The 27381-nt window shown below is 45.0% G+C and overlaps 1 protein-coding gene across 3 annotated transcripts in view; it reads left to right on the top strand.

Annotated features, from left to right (window-relative positions):
• LOC131685679 (histone-lysine N-methyltransferase ash1) overlaps window positions 1-27381 on the top strand; it is a 96863-nt gene that overhangs the window by 43521 nt on the left and 25961 nt on the right. For all 3 annotated transcript variants that reach the window (XM_058969560.1, XM_058969559.1, XM_058969561.1), the window contains 3 exons: window positions 17615-18065; window positions 18128-25217; window positions 25277-26403. In XM_058969560.1, coding sequence (XP_058825543.1) covers window positions 17615-18065; window positions 18128-25217; window positions 25277-26403 — 8668 coding nt within the window. The remainder of the gene's footprint in view (window positions 1-17614; window positions 18066-18127; window positions 25218-25276; window positions 26404-27381) is intronic.

Here is a 27381-nt window from a genome sequence, read left to right as displayed (position 1 = left end):
TTGAGTATCTTGATCTTCTAATAACAGGGGAACAAGCTAATCGAAACAATTTATTCTGATTCCTTTATGTGTAGTTGTTACGCACCATCCTAGATGAACGATAGACCAGTTTCATCGGATGTTGAATGAGTTTACCAGAGAGCTTGTCGGATTTCGACAGGTAGTCAGCGGAGGAGATTCCAATGCGTGGGCATTGGAGTGGGGATGGAGACGCAATAACACAACTGGGAATATACGCGTCACTTCTGTCCGGAGTGTGTAAATGTCGTGAAAATACAAGGATTCGCGGAAGCGTGAAGGGAGATGCATTCTCTTTGCTTGGAGAGTAACGATGCTGAGATGTGTCGAGATGAGGACACTTGAAATGCCGTCAGCAGAGAAATCGCACTAATTCTGTCTGAGCTCGAGAGGGAGAGATAGAAAGTGAGAGAAGGTGAGAGAGAAAGTGTGTGAGAGAGGGATAAAAAGTGAAGAAAGTGTGAGAAAGAGAAAGTGAGAGAAAGCGAAAGAAAGAAAGAGAGAAAAAGTGAGAGAAAGAAACTGAGAGAAAGAAACTGAGAGAAAGAGAGAGAAAGAGAAAGTGAGAGAAAGAGAAAGTGAGAGAGAAAGTGAGAGAAAGAGAAAGTGAGAGAAAGTGAGAAAAAGAGAAAGTGAGAGAGAAAGTCAGAGAGAGAGAAATTATGAGAGAGAAAGAGAGAGAAAGTAAGAGAGAAAGAGAGAAAAGCGAGAGAGAAACTAGCAGCGAGTTAGCAACACCAACTAATCGGGATGGATGAGTAGGAAGCTGTGAATGGACGCGACTCAGTGTTTTCGATATTTTGGATTGGCTCACGTCGTCGACGGTCGCGATTAGTCCGTATACAAGCAGGGAAACTAGAAAAGAATAAATTTGTGGTACCCTGGCACCCTCATCGGCCTGTTATTTAGTAAAAAAAATCTGGATGGGCATCCTCACTCCCACCCTTACTATATCTACAATATTATTAACCCAAAAGCTTACCTTAGTGAAGTTCTAAGATGTCACAAAGTTTCAATTTCCAGCTTGCGGATAAAACATTGGAATTTCATCAATTGAAACCTCAAAAAGTACCTGCCATTTGGCACTGTTGCCATTTGGCACCATACCGAATTCTGTGATATAAAGCCTCAACAAGAGGTAAATATCGTATCCCCTCCCCTAGGTTGACGGGTTTGACGGTATTGCAAACATCACCAAGCATATTTCTAGAGCGTTTTTTCAAAAAGACATATCAGCAATGAGTAACTCTCTTTGTTTACTTTCTCTTCTGTTAATAATTCGGTCACTTTAACATTTATCCCTCAACTTTTTGCATAATATGCTAGTATTTTGATCTGTACTGTAAAATAAGTGAAAAGTGTTATAGTGGCGCCGTAAAAATCGATAGAGAAAGTAAACAATGAGAGTAACCCATTGCAGATGTCTTTTTGAAAAAACGCTCAAGATTTGTGCATCAGTTTTAAAGAACCTGTGACAGACAACTGCTTTAAGATTGTTATTGCATTACGCCTCGATAGTGGTGCATCAAGGAGACCGAGAGGGTTTATGGGCCTTTTTTATGTTTTGTGTTTTTTCAAACTCTGCACCAGCCAAGAGCCAATGTGCACTTGCGTGGCCGATTGGCGTGACACCGTGGATTGACTTTCTGTGGGCTGTGTTTGCCGACATTGTTCAACAGCTTAATGATAGTGTTTGTGAGCACGACACGCAGTAGGAGTCATTGTGTGTCGATTTATCGTCAACGTGCACAGGCGCTGTAACGTTTAAGTTATTATTAAAATTAAAATCATTACGGCAATGAGTTGCGGCATAAAAAATTATAAGTGATGGTTCTTGGGGTAAATGATTTGAACGTGCACGGCACACCCTACACAAGAAGGTTTGCCTCAACACGCTCGCTTGAAAACCAATAAATATACTGGAGAAAAAGACCGGACGTCAAAGAGAAAAGTAGAGCGTCATTGGTGTTGAGATGAAAAAAGAAGCCGGAGGTGCAAAATGTGCTCATCGTGTGGAAAAAGCTGGCAGCCACCGGGAGAAAATAGGAGCCAACATTGTGATGGGCGGTTATTAAGTAAGCAGGCGAAGTACCCCGGAACAGGACAAAGGGACAGAAACGATATTGCTGTGATTCCGCCGGAAGAAGTCCCAGTGCACACCTGTTGATTTTTCACTCCGCCACTCCGGAACAGGGTGCAATCAGCATTTTTCTATTCATTCTATGACGGTCTGAGTCACCGTGCGATTGTCCGTAGAGCGGGCAAAGTGAAGATTAGGCGGTGCTGTAAGGACGGCACTCGACGGAAGTGGCATGCGACACATCCTCGTGGTCAAATGACGACAAAGACTGCGATGACTTAAAAGTGAGTGCACTCATTCATATTCCCTTTTAAGAAACCATACATTTTTAGGGTGATAATATAATAGATTTAGGTTCAGCCAATTTTTGTTCTACAGCACATTAAAAAAATATAACAGTTGAACCCTAATAGTTGTGTTGTAATAATTGTACTTGCTAGTATTAGTATACAATTGTTATTTGCTAGTCGTATGTCTATCTGTGTATGTGTTCCTCTGAGTATATGTGACAAATGGGTCAGGGAATGGATGCAGAACTGGCTTATAAATAATAAATCTCTCATATACATTCACAATCTCTCTCATTCCAAACGTACAAACGTGGCCTTCGCGATAACACAAACCTGGTCAAACACTCCGGTAATTAGGTGAAAGTTTTGGCATATATAAATTTACACACGCGGTCTCAAGCATCAACACACCGCTCGCGCAAACATGAATCGGTCACGTCCGGAAGTCTCTACACTCGGTCATAGTAGCCCAGACTCATACTTTCAGCTGGACCAAAAAAACCTGTTTTAATCCACCTAGGGGTACAATTGTGCCTTTCTCATTTATCTAAACTTTGATTTAATAGCTGGTTCGCACAATATAACATTATGGAAATGTCTATTACGTTCTTATTATACTTGGTAAGCATATATAAGAGCACGACTGTCACGAACCTGAAAAGATGCATCTCGACGCTAACACACTTGAAACAAACAAAAATATAATATTTACTTGGCTAACCAGCGTGTTCCCTCCCCAATGTTGAGGGGTTTGACGGTATTGCAAATATCATCAGGTATATTGCGTGCATCAGCGCTAAAGAACAACTGCTTTAAGATAGTTATTGCATTACGCCTCGAATGTGGTGCATCGAGGAGACCCGGAGGGCTTATGCGCCTTTTTTATGTTCTATGTTTCTTCATACTCTGCACCTGCGCATACAAACGCTCAACCACTGGTCTGCGCGCGGTGATGTGGCTGACTGGCGGGTCGTCGTACATTGACTTTTGCTGTGTTTGCAAATATTGTTCCACAGTTGTGTGTCCATTTATCGGTCGACTTTGTCGTCGTGCATAGGCTAATTAAATTAATTTTATAATTAAAATAATTTAACAATTTAATCAATTAAATAAATGCATAAGTAGAAACCTATTAGTTGTCGTTTTGTAATAATTGTAGTTTTTAGTACTAGTGTTTTGTGCTACACGTATGTCTATCTGTGTATGTGTTCGCCTGAGTATTTGTGACAGTTGGATCAGGGGATGGATGCAGAACTGGCGTACATGATAGAATAGTAGTTAATACTTCCGGTATTCAATTTGTGCATTCGATTCTATTCATTCGGGAAGGTTGGATAGAGGCGACGCTTCGGTACATTCAACCTGTTCATTGAACAGGTTAGCAAAAACTGACCCGAAATCCATTTCGAGTTAAAATTAACACCAGCACCACACAAATTAATTTAAATGAAGGTAATAATCTCCAAAACTTGAAGTTCAACAATTTGATCCGAACGATAAACCAACCTAGCATACCGAGCGAGTAATTTTCAAAAAAAAAATCTATCTGCCCATGACTGGTTCAACCTCAGCCATGCACGCATCTCGGACTCTCACCGCATGCTGTGGATAGAGCAGCTGCTTGAGCGACGGCTGGAACAGCAGTGTGTGTCATAAGGGACAGCTTTTTCTATTTCCTTGTGCGCCGGGATCAAGTCAAATATTGAACCAGCGTGCATTGCTATAGCGTCCTTATGGGCGTCAGAGTTGTGTGCAAAAGAGAGCGATTTATTATTTCTGAGCGCGTGGCGCCGTACGTTCATAACAGTCGGTTGAACGATTGTTTTCTTGGGTAGCCTAAACAAATTCTGCTGCACTTTGGGCGTATTCGTTTTTAGGCGCGTATGTGTTTCGTTGGTTCAACAATAATAATGCACCGTCTACTTTTGCTTCAAGGAAATTGTTTATTGAAAACTTGTCTACTGAGAGTGTAAAATGGATATAAATTCAAACCAGGGGTTGTTCGAATAATCTCGCGTTCTATTGGAATAATGAACAAGTTTATGTTAAATATCTCATGCCTACGAAATTTACCGAGGAAAATATTTTTTTCTGGATTGAATGAATTACACGAGGAACATTCAAATTTCTATCCCTTTTCAAAGAATTGATGAATGACTTTAAACCGGTTGACAAATATTTCAATCTTATACAGAAGGACGATATTTCTTTGTGTGTAGAACATAAGATTTTACATTTCAAGCGAATTCATATCACGCCATGATTTATAACTATCCACAAAATTCATCTTAGTTTCGTTGTCTACGATGAATTTCGTGCAATGTAAATAAATATTTAAAATTACGAAAATTTTTGTTCATCAAGTCACCATGTATTCAGTTGGTTCACAAAATGAAAGCATCTAATCTATTTTTAGTAGATTTACGAATAAATTCATTCAGCGATGTGAATTTTTGGTGCATTTTTATGTTAGGGATTTTTCCGGAAAAAATGTTTATATTACGAAAGATGCTCGTAAATATTATAAAGACATTCGTGTATTTTACCAAAAATTAAATGAAACAGGTTCGTAATAAGCGTACGAAAGTCGTTTCGTGGTTTTTACGAAAAACTCGTAATGAAAATAAAAACGTTTCCGTAGAACTACGTATAATTCATCATTTGTACGAAAAATTCGTATATTTTACGAAAGTTTTCTGTACGATACCTATTCGTAGCAGATTTACGAATATATTCTCTCAGTGTACTTTTCGCTATTTAAAGCATTCTACCAGATGCTTGTTTGACAAATCATCGGTGCGAACAGTAAAACCCGTCGACGAACATCTTTCATTGGCTCTATTCGTTAGATGTTGGATGGAGTCGACGATTTTGTCGGACGTCGAACCCACCCGAGTAACGTCAGATGAGATAAACGAGAAATACTCAGCTGGTCGCAAAAAGTCCCATGTAGTCGAGATAGAGATGATTGTGACGCCTTTGTGGTATATTGAACAGGTTGACGGTGAAACCGAGCGTCGCCTCTGGTTGGATTGAATAAATTAAGGTACAATGAATTTACCGACGAACGTGAATCATCCATTCCCGGCCAGGATAGCACGATGAAAGTCTAACACAATGCAATTGTCGTTAATGGTAAATAAACAACATTTGGTGCATTTAGACGGGTTAAAGTAGTCTGAGTGCAGGTTACATGTGTTTTTCTATTCTATTGCATTAGTCTGTTTCTTTGTACATCTATTAGTTTGCTTTTCCATTACTCATGTATACCAAAATAGCATAGGAAAATTTATACACTTCTACTCAAGCTCTTCGCATCTTTTTTTCTTTATTCGGCATGTTATGATTTCTTTTATTAGTATATGTCTACTATACTCTATCTATACTCATATAGGTACAAACGTACAAACGCTCGTGGCTTTCACGATAACACAAACCAGGTCACAAACGCGACCATGCAATTGCAATAATCCACACATACGCCCGCATTTCGCCTACATGAAACACCCCGGTAGTTAAGTAAACGTGGCATCTTTAAATTTCCAAACGCGATCTCAAACATTAACCCACCACTGACATGACCTGGAACTCAAGTGATATGGGGAAACGGACTACCATCTGTACCATGCACTAAAAATTAAGCTTCATATTCACGGTCCGCGCGCGACCAAACAAAAATACACACTACGTCATAATAAAATCGAAGTTATACACGCGAAGTCACATACACGTGACAAACACGTAAATATGCAAATACTTGAGCCCTTCGCGATCATCCCTGGCATCTACATCCGCAATCTAGTAAACATGACGGCATCTCAGTGATAAAGTGAATGTCTCAGCTCCTATAAATTTTCAAACGCGGTCTTAAGCGTGAACCTAAAAACTCCCGCGCTCGCACCATCATAAATTGCTATGGTTGCTATGCTTGGTATCAGCAGACTAGGTCCATGCCTTCAATTGGACCAATTTGAAAAAGAAAGCTTTCATATCCACTGGACAACACGTTCCATGGCGACATGACCGTGAACTCTAGTGATATGGGGTAAGTCACTCCCTGTCCGAATGAGGATTGTTCTTCGCAAACTAAATATAATAATGAAGGTCCGCGTGACCATCCAAGAACGCACCCGAAAATATGAATGGCGACACGCTTACAAAATCCAGTTTTGTACACGCGAAGTCACATGCACGCGAGAACACGTGACAAACACGTTAACATATGAACGCTTAAGCCCTTTGCGATCAACAACGCACACCTACGCCCGCGATCGCGCAAGCTTGATAACATCCCGGTAATAAGGAGAACGTTTTAGCGCATACGAAGTTTCAAACGCGAACCTACAAACGTCCGATTTTGCGCGATCATTAATCGGTCACCCTCCGTCCTAGCAACTTAGGTCCATACATTCAGTTGGACCAACAAAAAAAATAAAGCTCACATCCACTAGACAACACCTTCCATGGCGACATGACCTGGAACTCTAGTGATATGGAATATCTCACTTTCTTGTAGCATCTGAGCCGTACACCTAAAATTAAGTATTAGATTCACGGTCCGCTTCATCCAAGAATATACGCGAATATGCGAAAGGCACAAATAGAATTTATACACGTGAAGTTACATACACGTTAGCACACGCGACATACAAACGCACATGCGATCGAACGCGTTAACGTGCAAACGCTCGAGCCCTTCGCGATCATATACGCGATCGCGAAGTCCCCACGCCAGCACATATCTGAGCTCTTTCGAGAACCTAGCTCTACAGCTTCAGTAGGGCAGCTCTCGAAAAAACAGAAGTTCGTATGTCTTTAATTTTTACACAAAAAATCTCAAATTTTACTTTGATTTTCCACCGAATCCAGAAGAAGGCCCCCTAAGGGTAGAAAACCTATAACTAATTTAGTTGTAGAGTTTGCGTTTCGTCTCTTCTATAAATTAGTTGTAGAACTAAACTTTAAGATTTAAAAAAAATTGTCCGTGATGGAGAAAAATTGTTTTTTATCCATTTTCTCTCCACTAAGGAGAAATATAGCATAGTGCATATTCATTGGTTTGCTAAGCCAAACCAACTTTAAACTTTATTAATTCGCATCAGCTCAATCAGACTTTTTTCTTGCGGGACATCACGTAACACTAGGATTTTGCTCAGAAACACAAATAGTGTTTTCCTTTCCCCTCTCCTAGGTTGACGGGTTTGACGGTACTGCAAACATCTTCAGGCATATTTGAACAGACAACTGCTTTAAGAAGGTTATTGCATAGCGTCTCGATAGTGGTGCATCGAGAAGACCGAGAGGGCTTATGAGCCTTTTTTATGTTTTTTGTTATTTCATACTCCGCACCAGCCCAAACTAACAGTCAGCTAAGAGCCTGTGCACGCTGGTGTGGCCGATTGGCGGGTCGCCGTAGATTGACGTTTTCTGTGGGCTGCGTTTGCAGACATTGTTCAACAGCTTAACGGCTGTCTTTTTGAGTACGGCTCGCAGTGGGAGTCATTGTGTGTCGATTTATCGGTCGACCTCGTCAACGTGCACAGGCGCATTAAAAAAAATAACATTTGAACCCTATTAGTTGTGTTATGTTGTGTTGTACTAATTGTAGTTTACTAGTGTAAAATTGTTATGTCTTAGTCGTATGTCTATCTGTGTATGTGTTCGTCTGAGTATTTGTGACATATGGGTCCGGGAATGGATGCAGAACTGGCTTATATAATAGAACACTGGGTAATCCTTCTTGGGATCACTTTTCACTCCGTGGGCTTGGCGGTGGACTCCAGACTGCAAATTTTTATGCTTAGGGATTTGTAGCTTGGAGACCTTGGATTCTGTTGGTCCCTAAAATCTAATAGCAACACGGTGCGTGATTCAGTTGGTGGACAGAAGCGAAGGGATACCCTGACGACTGGAAGGTTGAATTATTTTTTCTATCTATTCAACTAGATCCGGACCGATGCAGTATCCTATAGTTGATGTTTCATTACATATAATCTAAATTAAATATCATTCAATTTGCACAATGCATTAAAACTTTAAGCAATTAGCCAAAGTACTCGGATCATACCAATTTAAACCCAAATCTAAAGTAAACATCATTCAATTGCACAATGTATTGAATTTAAAATTTAAGTGAACTATCCAAAGTATTGGGATCATATCAAGTCATATGTTCAAAATGTGCCTAGTAATTTTGAAGAACCATCATCCACGCGAACCAAACCGTCAAATAAAATGACTATGTTCCCAAATATAAGCAACTTAGATTACGTCCCTCCCGTTCTTTTTTTTCTTCTACGTCATTTGTCTGTTTTTGTTTTATTTCTATTAGTTTGCTTTTCCCCTACTCATGTAAACCAAAAAAAAATTCAATTCTGCTTCTACCTAATGTCTTCATTTTTTTCTTTTAATTCGTCGTGTTCTTGTTCCTTTTATCACTATATCTTAATTTAGATTCATTATAACACTCACTAACACAATCAATTGCATATTCTCTCATATACACTCATAATATCTCATTCAAAACGTACAAACGCCGCTAGCCCTCGCGATAACACAAACCGGGTCATAAGCGCGAACAAGCAATTGTAATCATTCACACATACTCACGAGCTCGCCAGCAACCCACCGCTCGCGCGATCATGGGTCGGTCACGTTAGGATGTCCCTGCCCTCGTTCTTAACAGCCTAGATTCATGTCTTCACTTGCATCAATAAAAAATGAGGCTCATATTCATTAGAAAACACATTCCATGGAAACGTGACCGGGAACTCTAGTGTTTTGGGGAATTATCTTCTAGTACCTGAACCGTACACTAAAAACTCCGCGCGATCATTCAAGAACACATGCGAATATGCATAAGGCCACACAGTTACAACATCGAGTTTATTCACGCGAAATCACATACGTTCTGGCATACGCGACAAACACGTGAACATACAAGCGCTTGAGCTTTTCGCGATCTTCCATGCACATCTACGGTTGCGGTCTCACAAACTTGGTAAAACCACGGGATAAAATGAACTTTTTAACACTTATAAATTGGCATCACACAATCACAAAATACTTACATTAGCTATCAAACCTTATGGAGAAACATATTGTATTTATTTCTGAACAGCCAACAGTAGTACTGTTCAATGCACCTTTTTATTACATTCTGCAGCGCAATTATCCGTCAAGTATAGATCAATCCATTAATCCTACCCCAACCCACACCCTGTTCCTCTCCCATGGCGTTTTGGTGGTCCGCCTAGACTATTCTGCCATTACCCCCCCTATCATCGGCCTTGGACCGACTTGCGCTCGCATTGCCCCACCAAACGCTGCAAAATGAAAATGAAAAGTTTGTTCCATGCATGCCTTTGTTATCCTCTTGTCGAGCTGAAAAATGAAAAGAAGCTTGTCTGATCGTCAAAAAGCCTTCTTTAATTTCAAAAAGATTCTGTTGTCCGATTTTGTACTATTTCGACTGGGGGAACGTTAGTCGAATGTGGAGAGCTGAGTTACGACAAAAATCCTAAATTTCTTCGCGAACCTCGAATGGGCTTCTTCTTCCTTAATTATGGGTAGGATACATATGAGAGCAATTGCAATGGCCACTGGAGGCGATGCTGGAACCCATAACACTGACTTCTGGCGTATAAATTGAAACTGCTTTGTTATGATGTTTATTTTTCATCTTAAGATTGCTGCTGCTGTTCACTGCTTCGTGTTTGAATTGAGATTATTGCAATTGCCTCTTATAACAAATACATGAACAGTGAGTCACTGCTCATTTGCCGTTACGAAAAAAGGAAAGCTGTATAGTCTGTGATGGTCGGGACAACTACCTACCGCAGATGCGCAACGTACTATAATTCGGCATTCAAAAATGTTCGTTGCAAATGGATCATGCTCCGTAACTTCGGATCTTCGGATCGAATTCCCGTCTAAACAGTTAACCGGTTACAACACTGGGCGTTACTGCTGTTGATGTATGCTTTCAAGATCGTCTACGTTAACACAGATAAATTCGGGAAACGCCGATGTTCTGTCGCGGCTGATTGAGCACCATATCAAGCCGAATGAGGTTATTGTGGTGGCTAGAATTGTGTTGGAAAACGCCGTCGCAGATCTAGCAACAAGTTCGAATGATACATTTCCACTCAGTTTCAAGATAACACAACAGGCAACACATAACCCCGGTAAATAATTCACTATCACATGCCGGAAAATCAAATGATTCTACATTCGTCGAGATTCCCTTACGACCGACCGTACAATGCATTATCACGTTCAGTTAGCAACTTGTGATCCCGTCGATTTTTTGGAAGCGTTGTCTGCATCATCCTCATCGAGGCATTCCAGGAATGCAGCGTAAGAAGGCAAAACAGTAACCAGTCTGATTAAACCTGTAGATGTAAGATTTACGCAATTAGTTTGCATTTATCAAATGTGTCTATGTCAACTTATCCAGCACTAGGGGCCAAATTCAGCAAACAAGCGGCTCCTAGGGATGGCAATAATAGATGGTTTAAGGCGCTATTCATTGGCGAACCAAATGGTCAACGGTTGAAGGTATACGGTCAATAACGGCCCAAACCGCCCCAATATCGACGAGTACCCACGAGTATAGTTGGAATTTTCAAAGCTAGCCAGGCGAGGAAAACTTAAGTCAAAATAAAGAGAAGTGAAGCTGTGTATAAAAGCAGAAAGTGAAGTGCAAGCAGAAGGAAAAGCAGAACTAAGGAAGAGGATGGTTTACCGGAAATCCGGCCTTCCAGGTAACTGACCGTCCCCGAAATTAGCGAATTTGAAGCGTCCGCCGATCACCAAAGCTAATCCGCCATTTTGACATTCGCCATTGTGTCCGCAGAACCGTGGGTCTCTTTTAAAAACCTCTTCGGCTCGGGAAAGCCTCACCATTTAAATTATGTTTGATTTTCGTGTTTCGAAATCATCTCGTCAGTAACTAGCACCAACTGGGTGCCTAGTTGGACGATGTATCTAAAATAATACCCAAATTAGCACTAGTAAGACAAAAAATCCTCACACAACTCATGTGGACGCCTAAAGCAATTTGACGAGATGAATTCGAAACACAAAAATCAAACTTAATTTGAATTAGGTCTTGTGCTTTTAATGCGCAAAGTGCCTTAACCCTACCATGTTCGCCCGTCCAATACTAACAGCGTAATCCGAATCGAAGCTCGAGTCCGTCATCATACTCGTGGGCCGCGTAGAGGCCCTGTAGTGGCGTACCGTAGTCACAGAAAGCAGTTGGGAAACGCAGAATCGATGAAGGAAAGCAGTGGAATCGATGGTGAAGTAGCAGTGACAGCGAATTGGAGTGGAGAAGGGGCCCCAATGAATAAAGAAATGTTGGCGTAGGAGATAGCAAGTAAAAAAGTGGAAGAAAAGTTGTGTTTGCTAGAGGATAAAAACTAGGTGTTTTCTTGACCGGGATTAGCCCCGAGCGAATGCCGACCCTCAGATGTCGAGAGAGGGAGTTTTATATTTGCTGGGTAGTAGTACTCCTGGCCCAGTGGTGGTAGAGGAACGCTATGTGGGAAGCTGAGCTGCAGGCAACCGGGCGGGTCATAGGTGGTGAATAATGCTTAGTCGCGATAGCAACTAGTTGTGATTCGCGACCCGAACCAGTAGCGGGGGCTGGCTGCGGGTGTGGTAGGACGAGTTAGTGGGCGCTACACGTTCTAGGCCTAAATACAACATGCCCTAAAGCAGCCCTGACAAGGTGAGCAAGCGCCGCCTTTAAATAAGCGCTTAGCCCAAATCTCTCTCCTTCCATGATCCTTCAGCGTTACTGCAAGGTTGGCGCAGGCCTAGCTAACCGCCCAAAACAGCATGCTCAGGAAATTCAACAGGAAATTTCGGATGGACAAAATTGGCACAGAGGTACGCAACGGAAACGGACAAGAGACTGGAAACTTGGGACATGGAACTGTAGGTCGCTTAACTTTATCGGGAGCACTCGCATACTTGCCGATATAGTGAAAGACCGCAAATTTGACATTGTGGTGCTGCAGGAGGTGTGTTGGAAGGGGTCTACGGTGCGGATCTTTCGCGGGAGCCACACCATCTACCAGATCTGCGGCAATACACACGAGCTGGGAAGGGGGGAGATTCAAAAGCGTGTGATCGGATGGTGGCCGGTCAGCGACAGAATGTGCAGGTTGAGGATCAAGGGCCGGTTCTTTAAAATCAGCATAATTAACGTGCATAGTCCCCACCTCGGAAGTAGCGATGACGACAAGGACGAATTTTACGCGCAGCTGGAGCGTGAATACGATCGCTGCCCAAGACATGATGTCAAGATCGTCATCGGCGACCTTAATGCTCAGGTTGACCAGAAGGTGGAATACAGACCGGTAATTGGAAGGTTCAGCGCCCACCAGCAGACGAACGACAACGGCCTAAGACTAATCGATTTCGCCACCTCCAAGAACATGGCTATAAGGAGCACCTTCTTCCAGCACTGCCTCCTGCACCGATACACCTGGAGATCACCGCAACAAACAGAGACGCACTTCTCGGACATTATCGACGTAAGGACCTATTGGGGCGCTAACATTGACTCGGACCACTATCTGGTGATGGTTTAACTGCGTCCAAAACTATCCGTAGTGAACAGTGTAAGATACCGGCACCCGCCGCGGTATAAACTGGACCGACTGAGAGGAACCAACGTCGCGACAACGCACGCGCAACATCATGAAGCAGAGCTGCCACTGGAGGAGGAGCTCATCGATGCTCCCCTTGAGGACTGCTGGACCAGGACTAAAGCAGCCATAAGCAGCACTGCGGAGAGCGTCTTGGGATACGTACAGAGGAGTCGATGAAAATATTGGTTTGATGGCGAATGCCAAGAGATATTGGACGAGAAGAATGCAGCAATGTTGCTTCAAGCCACTCGTCAGAACATGGAGTCATATCTACGGAAGCGAAAACAGCATACTCGTCTTTTTCAGGACAAAAAGCTCCGCTTGAAAGAGTCTGAGAGAGAGAGAGGAGATGGAGCTGCTGTATCGCTCTCAAGAAACGCGGGTGTTCTTCAAGAAGCTGAATGACTCTCGCAACGGTTTTGTGCCGCGGGCCGGAATGTGTCGAGACAAGGAAGGTGGCATCTTGACGGACGAACGTGAGGTGGTCGAAAGGTGGAGGCAGTACTACAATGAACATCTGAATGGTGCGCAAGCGGACAATCGGGCGTTCGAGGAGGACGATTATGTCAGTGTCGCACCGTACCGTACCGTGTCGGGGATGTACCGGCGCCCACTATGAATGAGGTTAACGAACAACAAGGCAGCTGGTAAGGATGGTCTAGGATCGGAACTCTTCAAGGTAGATCCGGAGAAACTGAAGGAAAGCATGCACCGAATAATCGAAAGAATCTGGGACAGAGAACAGCTACCGGAGGAGTGGAAGGAAGGGTTCATCACCCCGATATACAAGAAAAGCAACAAATTGGACTGTGAAAACTACAGAGCGATCACAGTTACAAATGCCGCTTACAAAGTGCTATCCCAGATTCTGTTCCGGCGGCTATCACCGCTGGTAAATGAATTTGTCAGGAGTTATCAGGCCGGTTTCATCAACGGCAGATCAACAAACGACCAAATCTTTACTATTCGGCAAATCCTCCAAACATGCCGTGAACACCAGGTCCTGACACATCACCTGTTCATCGACTTTTAAGCCGCATATGACACGGTGGACCATGTAGAGCTACGGAAAATGATGGAGGAGAACGGATTCCCTGGGAAGCTGACAAGACTGATTAAGGCTACGATGGATGTGTCAAAATTTCGGGTGGCCTCTCGGGTCCGTTTGAAACACGCAGGGGACTAAGACAAGGCGATGGGTTGTTCTGCCTGCTGTTCAATATAGCGCTGGAAGGTGTAATGCGAAGAGCGGGGTTCAACATGCGGCGCACGATTTTCACGAGGTCCGGACAGTTCGTGTGCTTCGCTGACGACGTGGACATAATCGGTAGAAACAAGAAGACGTTAGCAGATCTGTATTCCCCCACTGAAGCGCGAAACAGCCCGAGTAGGACTGAAGATAAATGTGTCTAAGACGAAGTACATGCTGGCTGGCGGAACCGATCGTGATAGGGAACGCTTGGGCAGTAGTATTACGATCGACCGCGATGAGTTCGAGGTAGTTGATGAGTTCATCTATCTAGGCTCATTGGTGACTGCGAACAATAACACCAGCCGGGAGATCAGAAGGCGTATTATCTCTGGAAGTCGTGCTTACTATGGGCTCCACAAAACTTTGAGATCCAGGAAGCTTCACCACCAAACGAAATGCGCCATGTACAACACACTGATTAGACCGGTGGTTCTCTACGGGCACAAAACGTGGACAACGCTCGAGGAGGATATACAAGCACTCGAAGTCTTCGAAAGAAGGGTACTGAGAACGATCTTCGGTGGTGTGCAGGAGGATGGCGTGTGAAGGAGAAGGATTAACCACGAACTTGCGCGACTCTATGGTAAGCCAAGTATCCGCACAGTAGCTCAAGCTGGAAGGGTACGGTGGGCGGGGCTTGTTGTGAGGATGCCGGACAACAACCCCACCAGGTTGATTTTCACCTCCAACCCGACAGGTACAAGACGGAGAGGAGCGCAGCGTTCCCGGTGGCTGGACCAAGTGGAGCAGAACCTGGCGAGTATCGGGCACCTGAGAGGTTGGAGACAAGCAGCAACTGACCGAGTGACGTGGCGGAATATTGTGGAACAGATTAAATCATGTTAATATTATGTATAATCAGGAAATATAAATATAAAATATATATAGTACGCGAGTTTCAAGTGCTTAGGTGTGCTTACTGGTCGTCGCTGGATGAAAACATCGTGGCTCACGTAGTAGCGTTTGCACATAGACTATGCTGGGCCGATTGAAGGGGAATATTTTTTACTGGACGTTGATGCCTACTCCAAGTGGATTAAAATAGTCAAAATCAAGTCAGGTACTACTCTCACCATCACCAACATCCTTCGCAATTTGTTCGTTTAATCGCACCGGTTCAAAAGTTGAGCGAGGATCAACGAATCGACCCTAAATGTTTTACAATATTTCATTCGTTATTTTATAGTTATTTTCGCCTGCCATGATGCTGGCCATCGACAACCTCGGTTGTAAAAGTGGTAAAGTTTTACAGTCCGGTGCCAATGAGAAACATAAGCTGGAGGGTAAGTGAGCAGTACACCCATCAGGCGATGCTCTACAGTATTGTCCAACGAAACCCCCCTCTGCTTAGAACATAGATACAGACGAGCTAAAGGAAATGTTACGGAGGGCATGTGATACAATAATCGCTGAAGATATGCCGGTCTTCAATGTCGAGCTTCTCACAGTGGCAAAGGGTTTAAAAGTGAAGAAAGCTCCTGGTCCGCATGGTGTCTCCAGCGTGGTCTTCAAATATGCAATCCTGGCATTCTCGGACATGTTCAAGGAAGTGATGACAAAATGCCTATTTCCCAATAGAGTTGGAATATCCAGAAGCTAGTGCAGCTGCCCAAACCAGGAGAACCGCTAATCCAGAATAATACAGATTCATTTACCTGTCTTGGAAAAGTTCATCTTCAGAATCCGGAAAGGATGATCTACGCTAGAAGAAATCCGGAGAGTCATAGAGAGAGAGCAGAGAAATCGTCCACATATAAGCGGGTGGAACTCGGTACTAAACCTTGGAAACGATAGCCATCAAGAACACCTTTTACAACGCTATCTGGGATGCTGTAGCTGCATCGTTAATGCGAGTCTACCAGCACTTGCGCAATACTGGCAAAAGTTATTTTCAGTATCGAGTGCTGATCTACGACAGAAATTGGAGACAAAGGTCGATAGGGATCATGGCGGGAGTGTCATTTGTAAGTGGACCCCATTTAATCCCAGATTTTAGCATGATTCAATATTATTCCAAAATTTCGTTATGGCATAACGAAATTTTGAAATAGATTTGAAGCGTGCTTAAATCTGGGCTCATTTTACAAAATGTACAATAGCATGATATTCCCGTTATCGCTATATGAGCTTCAGCATGATCATTCCTCTCAATTATGTCACGTGTACGTCTTACTGAAGTCCATTATGCCAAATGACCTGCGCTTCGATACAGCGATATCAACGCCAACTAGCTGATTTTCCCCAGTTGATAATCAAGGATGTTCTTCTCTAAAGAGGTGTGTTAAATTCATCATTCACTCTGAGGACTCTCAGAAAGTTAAGGGCTCTTTGTAGAGATAAATAGATAGCTATATTAAAGCGAAAATGGGAACTGCCTCCTTCAGTTCAGGGCATCAGGCTCATAAGGGCTTGGTACAATTCTGAAGACACAAAAATATTCATACCCACCCCCATACCCGTTTTCGGTGTCTGGGAGTAGTTTGACCATCATAGCATACTCTCTCCTTTTAAAGATCATTCAGCCGGAAAGCTGAGAATTAAGTTTGTCCCTCCGCTGCTTCTACATTCCAACTTTCACTGACCGAATACTCGGAGTATCGTATGTTTGTCAAGCAACTAATTACCAGATCCGTTTGGATAAAAGCAAAAAGATTTACCTGAAATTCACCATGAAACAGGCAAAATTGGGTCAGTGATGACACATTACTTTGCGACTGGAAAAAATTAATAGAGAATTTTGATAAAGATAAGTATTTTATCTTTTAAAATAAGAGTTATTTTACAATACATTAAATAACTCTTCGATAATGAAGCTAATACAAATATGACCTCTAATCAGTTGAGAGTAATTGAAATTTTGGAAATGTTTAGGATTGGCATTGAGTACCATAATACCCGATTTTGTCGTGGTGTCTAGCATTAACAAGACGTTTATGCAACCTTTATTATTTTTTTTTTCTAAGGAAAAAATGATGATCCAATTCGCGCATAAGGCCACAATATCTAACTTAGAGAAGTTAGGTTTGAATGTTTCTTGTTTCACTCATCAGTAACTGACACCAACTTGCTGCCAGTTAGACGCTTCGCTAACCGAGACATCACTTGGTACCGACCAGTTGCTTTAGGTATTCATACATGTTGTGTGAACTGTTTGAATTCAATGTCTAACTGGTGCCAATTCGGTGTTAGTTTGGATACATCGTCTAACTCGCAACAAGTTGGTGTCTGTTACTGACGAGTGGAACAACTTCTCCGAGATAAACGCCCTTTTCCTAGTAAGAATACAATTTAACCTCAATCCCTCTTCCAGCTCTGACAGTGCCGGTCTCCGGATGAAGATCGCCATCCCCCGTAATCAATCGAACTCAACACCACAGCCTTCGCCCTCTGGAACCGGTGCCACTGCCATCAACACCCCGAATCGTCCCGGATCATCGGCAAGTGATGTACAGAAGCTAGCTCTAGCACCGGTGGCCGCATCCTCTTCGGTTAGTCCAGCACCACCCGCAGCGAGTACACCGGTGGGTAGCGACAAAATTCGTCCGGGAACGAGTTCTTCCCTGTCCAAACCGGAAAGTCGAACATCGACCAGAAAAAGTAGCAAAAGCGATTCCAGTTCCGGCAGCTCGTCGTGTTTCTCTAATTTTTCCGATACCGACAGCGACAGTAGTAGCAGCGAAAATAATGGCGAGGGTGGTTCCAAGAAGGATGGATCGATTGGGACTGTGCCGAAGAAGCAGAAGTTTGTCAAGCGGAAGAAGGTAGGTGTTTGACGTTAATATAAGTTCGGATGAAAGCTAATCAATTTTGTTTTATTTTACAGAGTAATCGCAGTGTTTCAACTACTAGCAGCAGTGACGGTAGTGACGAGTCCAGCGGTTCAGATTCCAGCAGTGACGAGAATCTGGATAAGATTAAAGATTCCAGCAAGAATGGTGGAATACCTTCGACATCCGGCGTGTTGCCACTGTCGACATCTACTCCGGAGAAGGTCCCACTTACGGATGCTAATCCTACATCATCGCAAGCAGCGTCGAACTCGATGCAGGATGCCGATGCTGGTTCCTCCTCTGATAACGAGCTTCCTGCGTTGGTGAACGCCGCGATTATGCGAGTAGCCGAAAGCGGTTCCGATGGTGAAAGCTGTCGAGGAACGCCATCGGCAATTCCTCAGTACACATCTAGCTTACTACGAGATTTTGTGGCAAAAACCAGTATGCTCGGTAGCGGAGGAGGTTCATCTGAGCCGACTGTTCCTGCTCCAATAAGTACAGAGCTGCATAAAATCAAGACTGAATCACCTGTGCCAAACCAAGGAGGTGGTACAAATACGGTGGCCTCTAGTAGCAGCAGCAGCGCCATCAGCAACAACGTCGTTAACGTCAACGGAGTAGCTTCTAAACCGACGACAATTGTTCCAATCAAACGAAGGGGACGCCCGCCTAAATCGGCCGCAAACCCGGCTGCCATCATGGCTGCTAAAGCACCTACTCCAACGGTGAGTGAATCTCCGGACTCGGGAATACTATCCACGCATAGTTCTACCGGATCCCCTAAAACGGATAAGAAGGTTGCAGCTGTCAGCAACCAAAAACGACGTGTCGAAGTGGAACCATGCAGCAGTGGAACAAGCAGTAAGAATGTTCCGATTATTGCACCGCTCAACAAATACACCATAGCTAGCCTGGATCGAAATACGTACGCGACGGAAAGGGTTCTCTATCCACCGAGGGGTAAAAAGAAAGTCGGTAGACCGCCGAAGGAGAAACCGGTGGCGGCGGCGGCCGCCGTCGAGGATAATCTGGATCCGCTGTGGAAAAAGATCGACATCAGCCAAAAATTCCACGAACCTCGACTGAGTGGTTATAAAAGCGATGGCGGTCATTCGACGATCTGCTGCAGTAAACGGTTGGCTTCGCAGAGTGGTTACATCAGCGATTACGGTGGTAGCGTTCGAAAAAGTCGCATGTCCGGGTACAAATCGGATTGTAGTACGAAGTCGAGGAGGAGTTGTGGCTACAAAAGTGATTACAGTGTGAAGGCGAAAAGTTGTGGGTATCGGAGTGATTGTAGTACGCGGCACCGGAAACAGGTTCGTCGGAAACGACGAAAGAAGCTGGCTCCGAATAATAATAATTTGAATAATAAAAATTTTAATCAGAGTGGGAAATCTTCGAGTGTTAGCGAGCAGGATATACTGCAGTTGGCGGGGCTGACGCTGGGAAGTACGAGCGAGGAAAGTAGTAGTAGTCAAGAGTCGCTGTTGTCGGTCAATGCGGATGCACCGTTCAGTAAAGCGCTTAGAATCTCGCACGATCAAGTGAGCAGTAAAAGTAGTATTCCAAGTTTACTTACGGTTAAGAATCGTGTTAATCATTTGCTTCCAATCAACAACTTTAAAGGTATCTTTTCTTCTCTGAATCGGTTCGGTAGCCTAGACACATTTTCCTCCAACATTAGCCCGAAGAATTCGTTTGCTGCCTTTCTGAAGAATAATCGCAACAAAGATAATGGAAAGGTCAGCGTCAGGAAGCTGACTCTGTCCAAAGCTAATGTAATTAGAAACTCGGAGGAATGCAGTAAACGATTCCAGCGAAGTACCAGCCAAGATTTGTTGAGTCGAATCACCAACGCGGATATTCCGAAGGCTTCACCGGCCAAATCCGTTTGTTCGAAGCTAAGTCGACGAAAGAGCTGTCACAGTGATCGAGTGGAAACGGTTTCCGTTAAAAGCACGGGGACGACCATTCGCCAGCGAAGGTTAAGTACGATGAGTAGGTGTAGTAGTAGATCTGCTGGATCGAGACACCCCTGGAAGAAGAAGAAACGGAAGCGACTGCGGTCTAATTCTGTGGCGGGGAAATCGTCAGCGGACATTAAACTTGGGGTGGAGATCGAACGGTTGAATGAGTCCTTTAGCAGTCAGTGTCGGATCAGTTTAGATGGGAAAGCCAAGGATGGATTGTTGGGGATTGGAGCAGCTGCGTTGGCGGGTGCGGCGGCAGCTAAGAATCAGGCAAAGGGTCGATCGACGAAGAAGCGCAAGGCTTCGGAACATGTTGAATCTCCATCTTCGACGGTGACGGGGACGAAGCGTCGCAACAAAAAATCCATGCCGACGCAGAGTCCTGACGATCACAAGCTGCCACTGAAGAAGCGGCATTATCTGCTCAGCGAGCAGACGGCGAAGGTGAGCGAAAGCGGGGCAGAGAAAGATGATTCGAAGAGCGGTCATTCGGTGATTCATGCCAGTGCGGCTGTAGGTGGTCGCATGTCCACGATGACGGTTGCTTCCAGTTCATCGACTTCGGCCTCGGTGGCAACGTCTTCGAAGGATCTCACGAAGGCGGTGACGCCGAAGAAACGACATTTGCTCAAATCACCGGAACCCGTGATCACCGAAGAGATTGTTCAAATAAAATCTAGCGATTCTCCTTTGCCGGTTGAAACGAGATCGTCGGAGGTCTCTACGGGAGATTCTGGTCATGGTTTGAGCAAGAAAAGCGAAGCGATGTCGAGAAAGAAGAATCGCTTGGAAGGTTTAGTATCCAAGATACAACCAACGGCTACGGTTACTGCGATACTTGCGGATAATAATATTCTTGCCGCCACGAATCATCGATCAACGCCTCACACTCGGCCTACTGTGATCCATACGTCATCTTCCAATGTTGGTTCTACATCGACGGCAAATGCACCCCCGCCGGGTATTTTCGAGCCAACGGTCGATCTGGAGCTGTCGATACCTACTTCAATCCCGTCTCTGATTGCCAAGGTCGAACTTTTGGACAGTCCTCGTCTGAAGGAAACTATTTCCAAGCTGGAAGGGGAAGATCTCTCGCGAAAAGGTTCTGAGAAAGTCATCGAATCGCTTCTTACGAAAACAGGAGCCCATTTGCTGCTGAAGAAAAAACGTAAGAAGCCCAACCGAACCGGGTTTCCGACGGTGAAAAAGAAGAAGAGGAAACTCGCCGACAAAGATCCCTCGGATGACGAACTTAAACCGGAGGTTGGTCCTGAACTGTTCGACTCGTCCAATCTAACGAAACATGTGCCATCTGAAACGGAGAAGGTAGCGAAAGAGAAGCCCAAGGAAGCCCCGTCGAAGAATTGTGATCGAGTGCCTAAGGAGGGTGAACCGACTGATACCTTTATTGAACGGAACACGCGGCCTCGGCTGTCGGTTGTCAGTCTGGAACGTTTGCAAGGAAAAATTCCGATGAGTGCTGCTGGACGGGAACCGGGTTCGGCTGCAACATCCGGTGGCATTGGACGAAGACGAAAATCAACTTTTGCGCCTCCACTGCCACCATCGCCTCCGCCACCACCACCACCTGTTTCAGAACCAGAACCGGCACCTGAACCACCTGCAGAACGAAGACAACTCCGGGAAAAGTCTCGGGATAAAATTGAACCGGATAGGAAGGATACAAAGCCGAAAGAACGACGGTCACGTTCGGAAGTAGATCCACCTGGAAAGCTTGGTAGGAGAGATGTTTCCGAAAAGGATCTTAGGCAGAAGGAAAAGCTTCCGGCTGTTCCCGAGAAGGTTCTTAAGCCTCGGGAGAAGCCAGTGGAAGCTACGCGCTTAGAGAAGGTGCCGAAACAAGGGGTCAAGACGTTGGAGTCAGTAGTCTCAGAGAAACCTGCCCGGAAGAAAGAGGTAGTCACGGAACCTCAGGTTGCGCAAGAAAAGGTTCCGAAGCAGAAGGACAAGCAGGAAGAAACCCCCAAGAGGGTGCTGAAACAAAAGGAGAAACAGGAAGATCCTCCCAAGAAGGTTTTGAGACCAAAGGACAAGCCTCCGGAAACGGCACCGGAAAGCCTTTCGAAAGCGAAAAATCTTACGAAACCGGAGAGCCTTCCGAAACCGGAAAGCATTTCGAAAGTTGAAAGCCTTCCGAAGCAGGAGAGCCTTCCAAAACCGGAAAGCCTTCCGAAGCCGAGAAATCTTCCGAAATCAGAATCCGCTCCGAAACCGGAAAGCCTTCCGAAAGCGAAAAATCTTTCGAAAACAGAAAACCTTTCGAAACCGGAAAACCTTTCAAAGCCGGAAAACCTACCGAAACCAAGGAATCATTCGAAACCGGAAAGTCTTTCGAAACCGGAAACATTTTCGAAACCAGAGCCCCTCCCGAAACCAGAGAACCTACCGAAGCCGGATGTCCTTTCGAAACCGGAAAATCCTCCTCCGGCGGCCGTAGCAAAACTGAACGAACATTTATCAAAAGACAAGGAGAATAAGAAACTTTTGCCTCCTACCGTCAAGAAGGCCAAGGTTCTTACCGAGGAAAACGTACCCCTACCACCCCTACGTAGAACACGCAGCTCTTCCATTGCGCTAGATCCGGCCGAGCTGGCGGCGAAAAGGAAAGCCTGCCAAGAAAACGAAATCGTACTGAAAAACGCCATCATCAAATTGCAGCCCTGTTTGATATCGAACGAGGATTCCGATTCGCTAGATTCCATGCCGCTCCTGAAGCGCCTTCAGTATCGCTCCATATCAAGACAACAGAAACAGGCAGTCCTTCCGGAAATTCCCCCGCCGATCGCCCCCAAAGCTTCGCCACCTCGACCAAGAGGACGACCACGAACTACTTCTCCAGCAGCTGCACCAGCCGAAATTCCTCCCCTCCCTGTAACACCAACGCTGTCCGAACAACTAAGCAAGCTGCGCCGTTCACGATTCAGCGTCATTGACACAACGAGACGTCAAGAAACGGAGCCGCCGGCGTCGCCTTGCGTAAAGGAAACGCGATCAGCGGCTGCTAGAAAATCTTTTTCGAAAGATTCGCTTCCGGATCAGCAGCACTTGGACATTCCGCCGGTGAAGATATTCATTTCGAAAAAAGATCAGAAAGCAGTGGCTTCTGCCGTTGCCGTGGATAAACAATTGGTTAAGGAGATAAGTCCACAACCGGCGGAAATGAGCAAGGAACAACCCAAGAATCGATCATCCAGCAGAATTGATTCCGTAGAAAAACAACTGGAGAAGGAGAAAAATTCGCAGCCGCCGGCACTCGTCGCCGAAATTAGCAAGGATCATTCCAAGAACCGATCATCCAGCCGAATCGATGCCAGCGAAAAACAATTGGTTAAGGAGAAAAGTCCACAACCGCCACCGACCATCGTCGCAGAAGTGAGCAAGGATCATTCCAAAAGTCGATCATCCAGCCGAATCGATGCCGTCGTTGATAAAATTAGAAAGGAGCAGAAAAAACCCGAGGAACCGTCGACACCATCGACGACACCCAAGCTAAAACGAGGAAAAAGTGATGATGTGAAACCAGAACCGGAAAAATCGGCGAAAAAGTTAAAAAAGACTACGACGGAGCTAACAGCGCAGGAAGCGGTCGTCCCGTTGGTCCCCGTAGACGTCCACAAATTCGATGTAGAAGAATCCATCACTCAGCTGTCGAAAATTCAGCCAGCTTCTTCCACGGAAGACCTCGAGCACGATCCCCTCCCGGCGGACGAAGGACCTGCCGACTACTTCCGCGACGAAACCCCATCACCCCCGGTGGATCCGAAAACGAAAAAAGTTCCCCGCAAAAAATACATCACCGCCGGCCTGTTCTCCGATTGCTACAAAGACGACGGTAAAGTGTCCGGTCGAAACAATCCAAAGGTACAGCCGGAAACGCTTCTACCGCCACCGGCCTATTGCGAGCGATTTCTTCGTAGAACCCAACGGGACTTTCAGTTGCCTTACGATCTGTGGTGGTTACACGACAACGGGAAGCTTACTGCTCGGCATACCGTGGCCAGCTGGAACTACCGTAAGATTCGAACGAATGTGTACTACGACGTCAAACCGAATCCGTCCACCGATCATCCGCAGTGTAACTGTAAGCCGGATAGCGGCTGCCAAGATGATTGCCTTAACCGGCTGGTGTACGTAGAGTGTATGACGGAGAACTGTCCCTGTGGCGATCGCTGTCGGAATACCAAGATTCAACGACATGAGTATGCTCCCGGTTTGGAACGTTTCATGACCGAACAAAAAGGTTGGGGTATTCGCTCAAAAGAAGGCGTCAAAAAAGGATCATTCATCATGGAATACCTCGGAGAGGTTGTCACCGAAAAAGAATTCAAGGAACGAATGCGAACCATCTATCTAACGGACAATCATCACTACTGTCTAAATCTCACCGGTGGTCTAGTCATCGACGGTCACCGAATGGGCAGCGATTGTCGTTTCGTAAATCACTCCTGTGCACCAAACTGTGAAATGCAAAAATGGTCCGTCAATGGACTGTTCCGAATGGCTCTGTTCGCCTCCCGAGATATCCCAGCCAACGAAGAGCTTACGTACGATTACAACTTTTCGTTGTTCAACCCTTCCGAAGGACAACCGTGCAAATGCGGAACGGAACAGTGTCGAGGCGTTATCGGTGGTAAATCGCAGCGAGTCAAACCCCTTCCCGCCGTTGTTTCAGAAGTGAAAAAACCAGAAGCTGTCCCATCGGCAGCCCCTGCTAATCCTCCAGCGACAGTCGCCGAAATCAGCCCACGAAGTGCCGCTCGATCGCGAAAACGTCAAGCAAAAAAGAATGCCCCTCTCACACAACTCAACGGTCAACCTTTGCCGAATTTTGTCGCACCGACGTCGAAAGAACGGGTCCTGATCGTGGAACATCATTGCTTCCTGATGCGAAATCTCAACAAGATTCGGAAATTGAAAGACCGTTCCCCCGAGCATCCATCTTCACAATCGGCTAGTCCAGCCCCGGGACAGGTAGCCGGGGCTAATGGGAAACCTTCGCTTGCATCTCAAATATCTGCCTTACGTTGCCCACGCAATATGCGAACCCGCGGTCTTGCCTTCGTCGAAGACGATCCCGAACTGGAGAAAATTGCTCGGATAGCCGTCGCACTAAAGGAACTCTGTATCGAAATTGCCAGTTTAAAAGGTAAATGTGTTACGATAAAAACTAACAATTTAAAGTAACCCTTTTCCATTAAATTTCAGACGAACGAGGTCAACTGTATCAGAACCGACTGGCACCCCCGTCCAAAAAGAAGGTCCCCCTCTATTACGAACGAATACCACGTCCGATCGATCTAGCCCAGATTCAGTCCAACATCGAGCAGGGTACGTACAAGCAACCGAAAGTTTTCGAGGACGATCTGCTGATCATGTTCGGCAATGCAATCAAATACTACGGCATCAATTCCCCCGAAGGAATCGCATCGCAAACGTTGAAGGAACACTATTTCACCTGCAAGCAGCGTCAGGTGGACAAACTGATCGCTTACGTGGGTGAGCAGAATGAACTTCTGCGAGGGTTCATACCGAAGACCGAGCCGGATGTGGTTGTACCGGTGAAGGGTGGTCGCGGGAAATTCAAACAGGAACAAGCGGAGGATATCATTCGATGCATTTGTGGACTGTTCAAGGACGAAGGTTTGATGATTCAGTGTTCCAAGTGTTTGGTTTGGCAGCACATCGAATGCACAAAAGCTGATCCGGCGGTGGAGAACTACCTCTGCGAGAAGTGTTTGCCTCGGCCTGTGGACTATGAAATCACCCTAAACGATTTCACAGAGGAAGGTTATCAGTACTACATTTCGCTGATGCGAGGAAATCTACAGATTCGTCAGACCGATACGGTGTACGTACTGCGAGACATACCGATGTCTCCGGATCCGAAAAATCCGGATGCTCCACCGAGAAAGCACACGTACGAAACGATCGGTCAGGTGGATTACGCTGAATGTGACATCTTTCGGGTGGAGAGTTTGTGGAAGGATAAGGAAGGTCGACGTTTTGTCTACGGTCATCACTATCTGAGACCGCACGAAACATACCACGAACCAACCCGGCGGTTCTATCCAAACGAGGTGATGCGTGTGCCACTGTATGAAGTTATTCCTATTGAGCTGGTGATGGACCGCTGCTGGGTACTGGATCCGGCTACGTTCTGCAAGGGCAGACCGGTGGACAGCTCGGAACCGCACGTGTACATCTGCGAGCTGCGAGTGGACAAGAGTGCTCGGTTATTCTCGAAAATCTCACGGCATGCGCATCCGGTCTGCATGAAAACTTATGCCTTCCAGAAGTTTGAGCAGAGGCTGAAAATTTCCAAGACTTTTGCGGTGAGTAGACTATGGGATACTGTTGATTGTTGGGGAATTATTGTTTTAGATAGCTCACGTTGCACGTGGGGTTCGAGATCTTAGTCAATTGGTCTCTGGATATAATTTGCTCTCGGAATTCAATGAAACTTGATGGCCGTAAAAAAAGCATTTTTTTTAAAAATTATTCAAGAAAATTTGACACCGTAATTTTGGTAAAAAAATTACAGAATTGTTGGACTGCAAGGCAAACTGGTTTTTGCTTGGAGGAAAGCACATTGATCTGATTAAGAAATTGGGTGTACAAAGCACAGTTGAAGGATAGATTAAGATATTAATGACACACCGCTCAAGATAACCCTTTTCACGCGGTTCTCGTTCATATAAAAAAAATTGAAATGGAATCATTCTTGTGTTGCTGGTTCCCAGCGTCCCGGACTGTGTGATTCCCGGGATTAACTTTTGGGATAGGTTTTGAGCCACAAAAGCGTCTGTAGAAGGTTAAGAGGTCAAAGAAGACTAACTATTTCAACGTACCACTACTACTAAACGCGCAGACAAGAAAACGGGAAATAATGTCTTCTAAGCTTTTCGATTAATGTGCTCCGGGGCAATTACAAGAGGCACTTTATGTGAGCGATCCTTCGCTTTGCTTGACTGCCTCCAGCTTTGACATATACCGGTTCAAAATAGTCCAAGTCGACATACGAAAAGGGACGTGCGCTTGGTCCCAACCTTATCCGGAATTCGACACCATACCAATCCACGATAAGATATGTCACTAGATATTGCTTCGGAAGGAAATCAAGGAATCTAGTTACAAATGATAATAACGATCCCGCATGCCCACAATCCTATGCTCTTCCATGTACGACAAGGTCTTGTAGCCACAACTCGATTTTAGGACGGTTGAATGTTTTACTTCAATGGATCCCATTGGTATGGTTTTCTCTTTTTGGAAATGCTCCGTTGAGCCATTTTCCATAGAAGACTTCATAT

Source organism: Topomyia yanbarensis, chromosome 2, assembly GCF_030247195.1.
Source record: "Topomyia yanbarensis strain Yona2022 chromosome 2, ASM3024719v1, whole genome shotgun sequence".
Lineage (NCBI taxonomy): Eukaryota > Metazoa > Arthropoda > Insecta > Diptera > Culicidae > Topomyia > Topomyia yanbarensis.
Note: the sequence above shows the minus strand (reverse complement) of the source record. Positions and strands in the feature narration are given on the sequence as shown.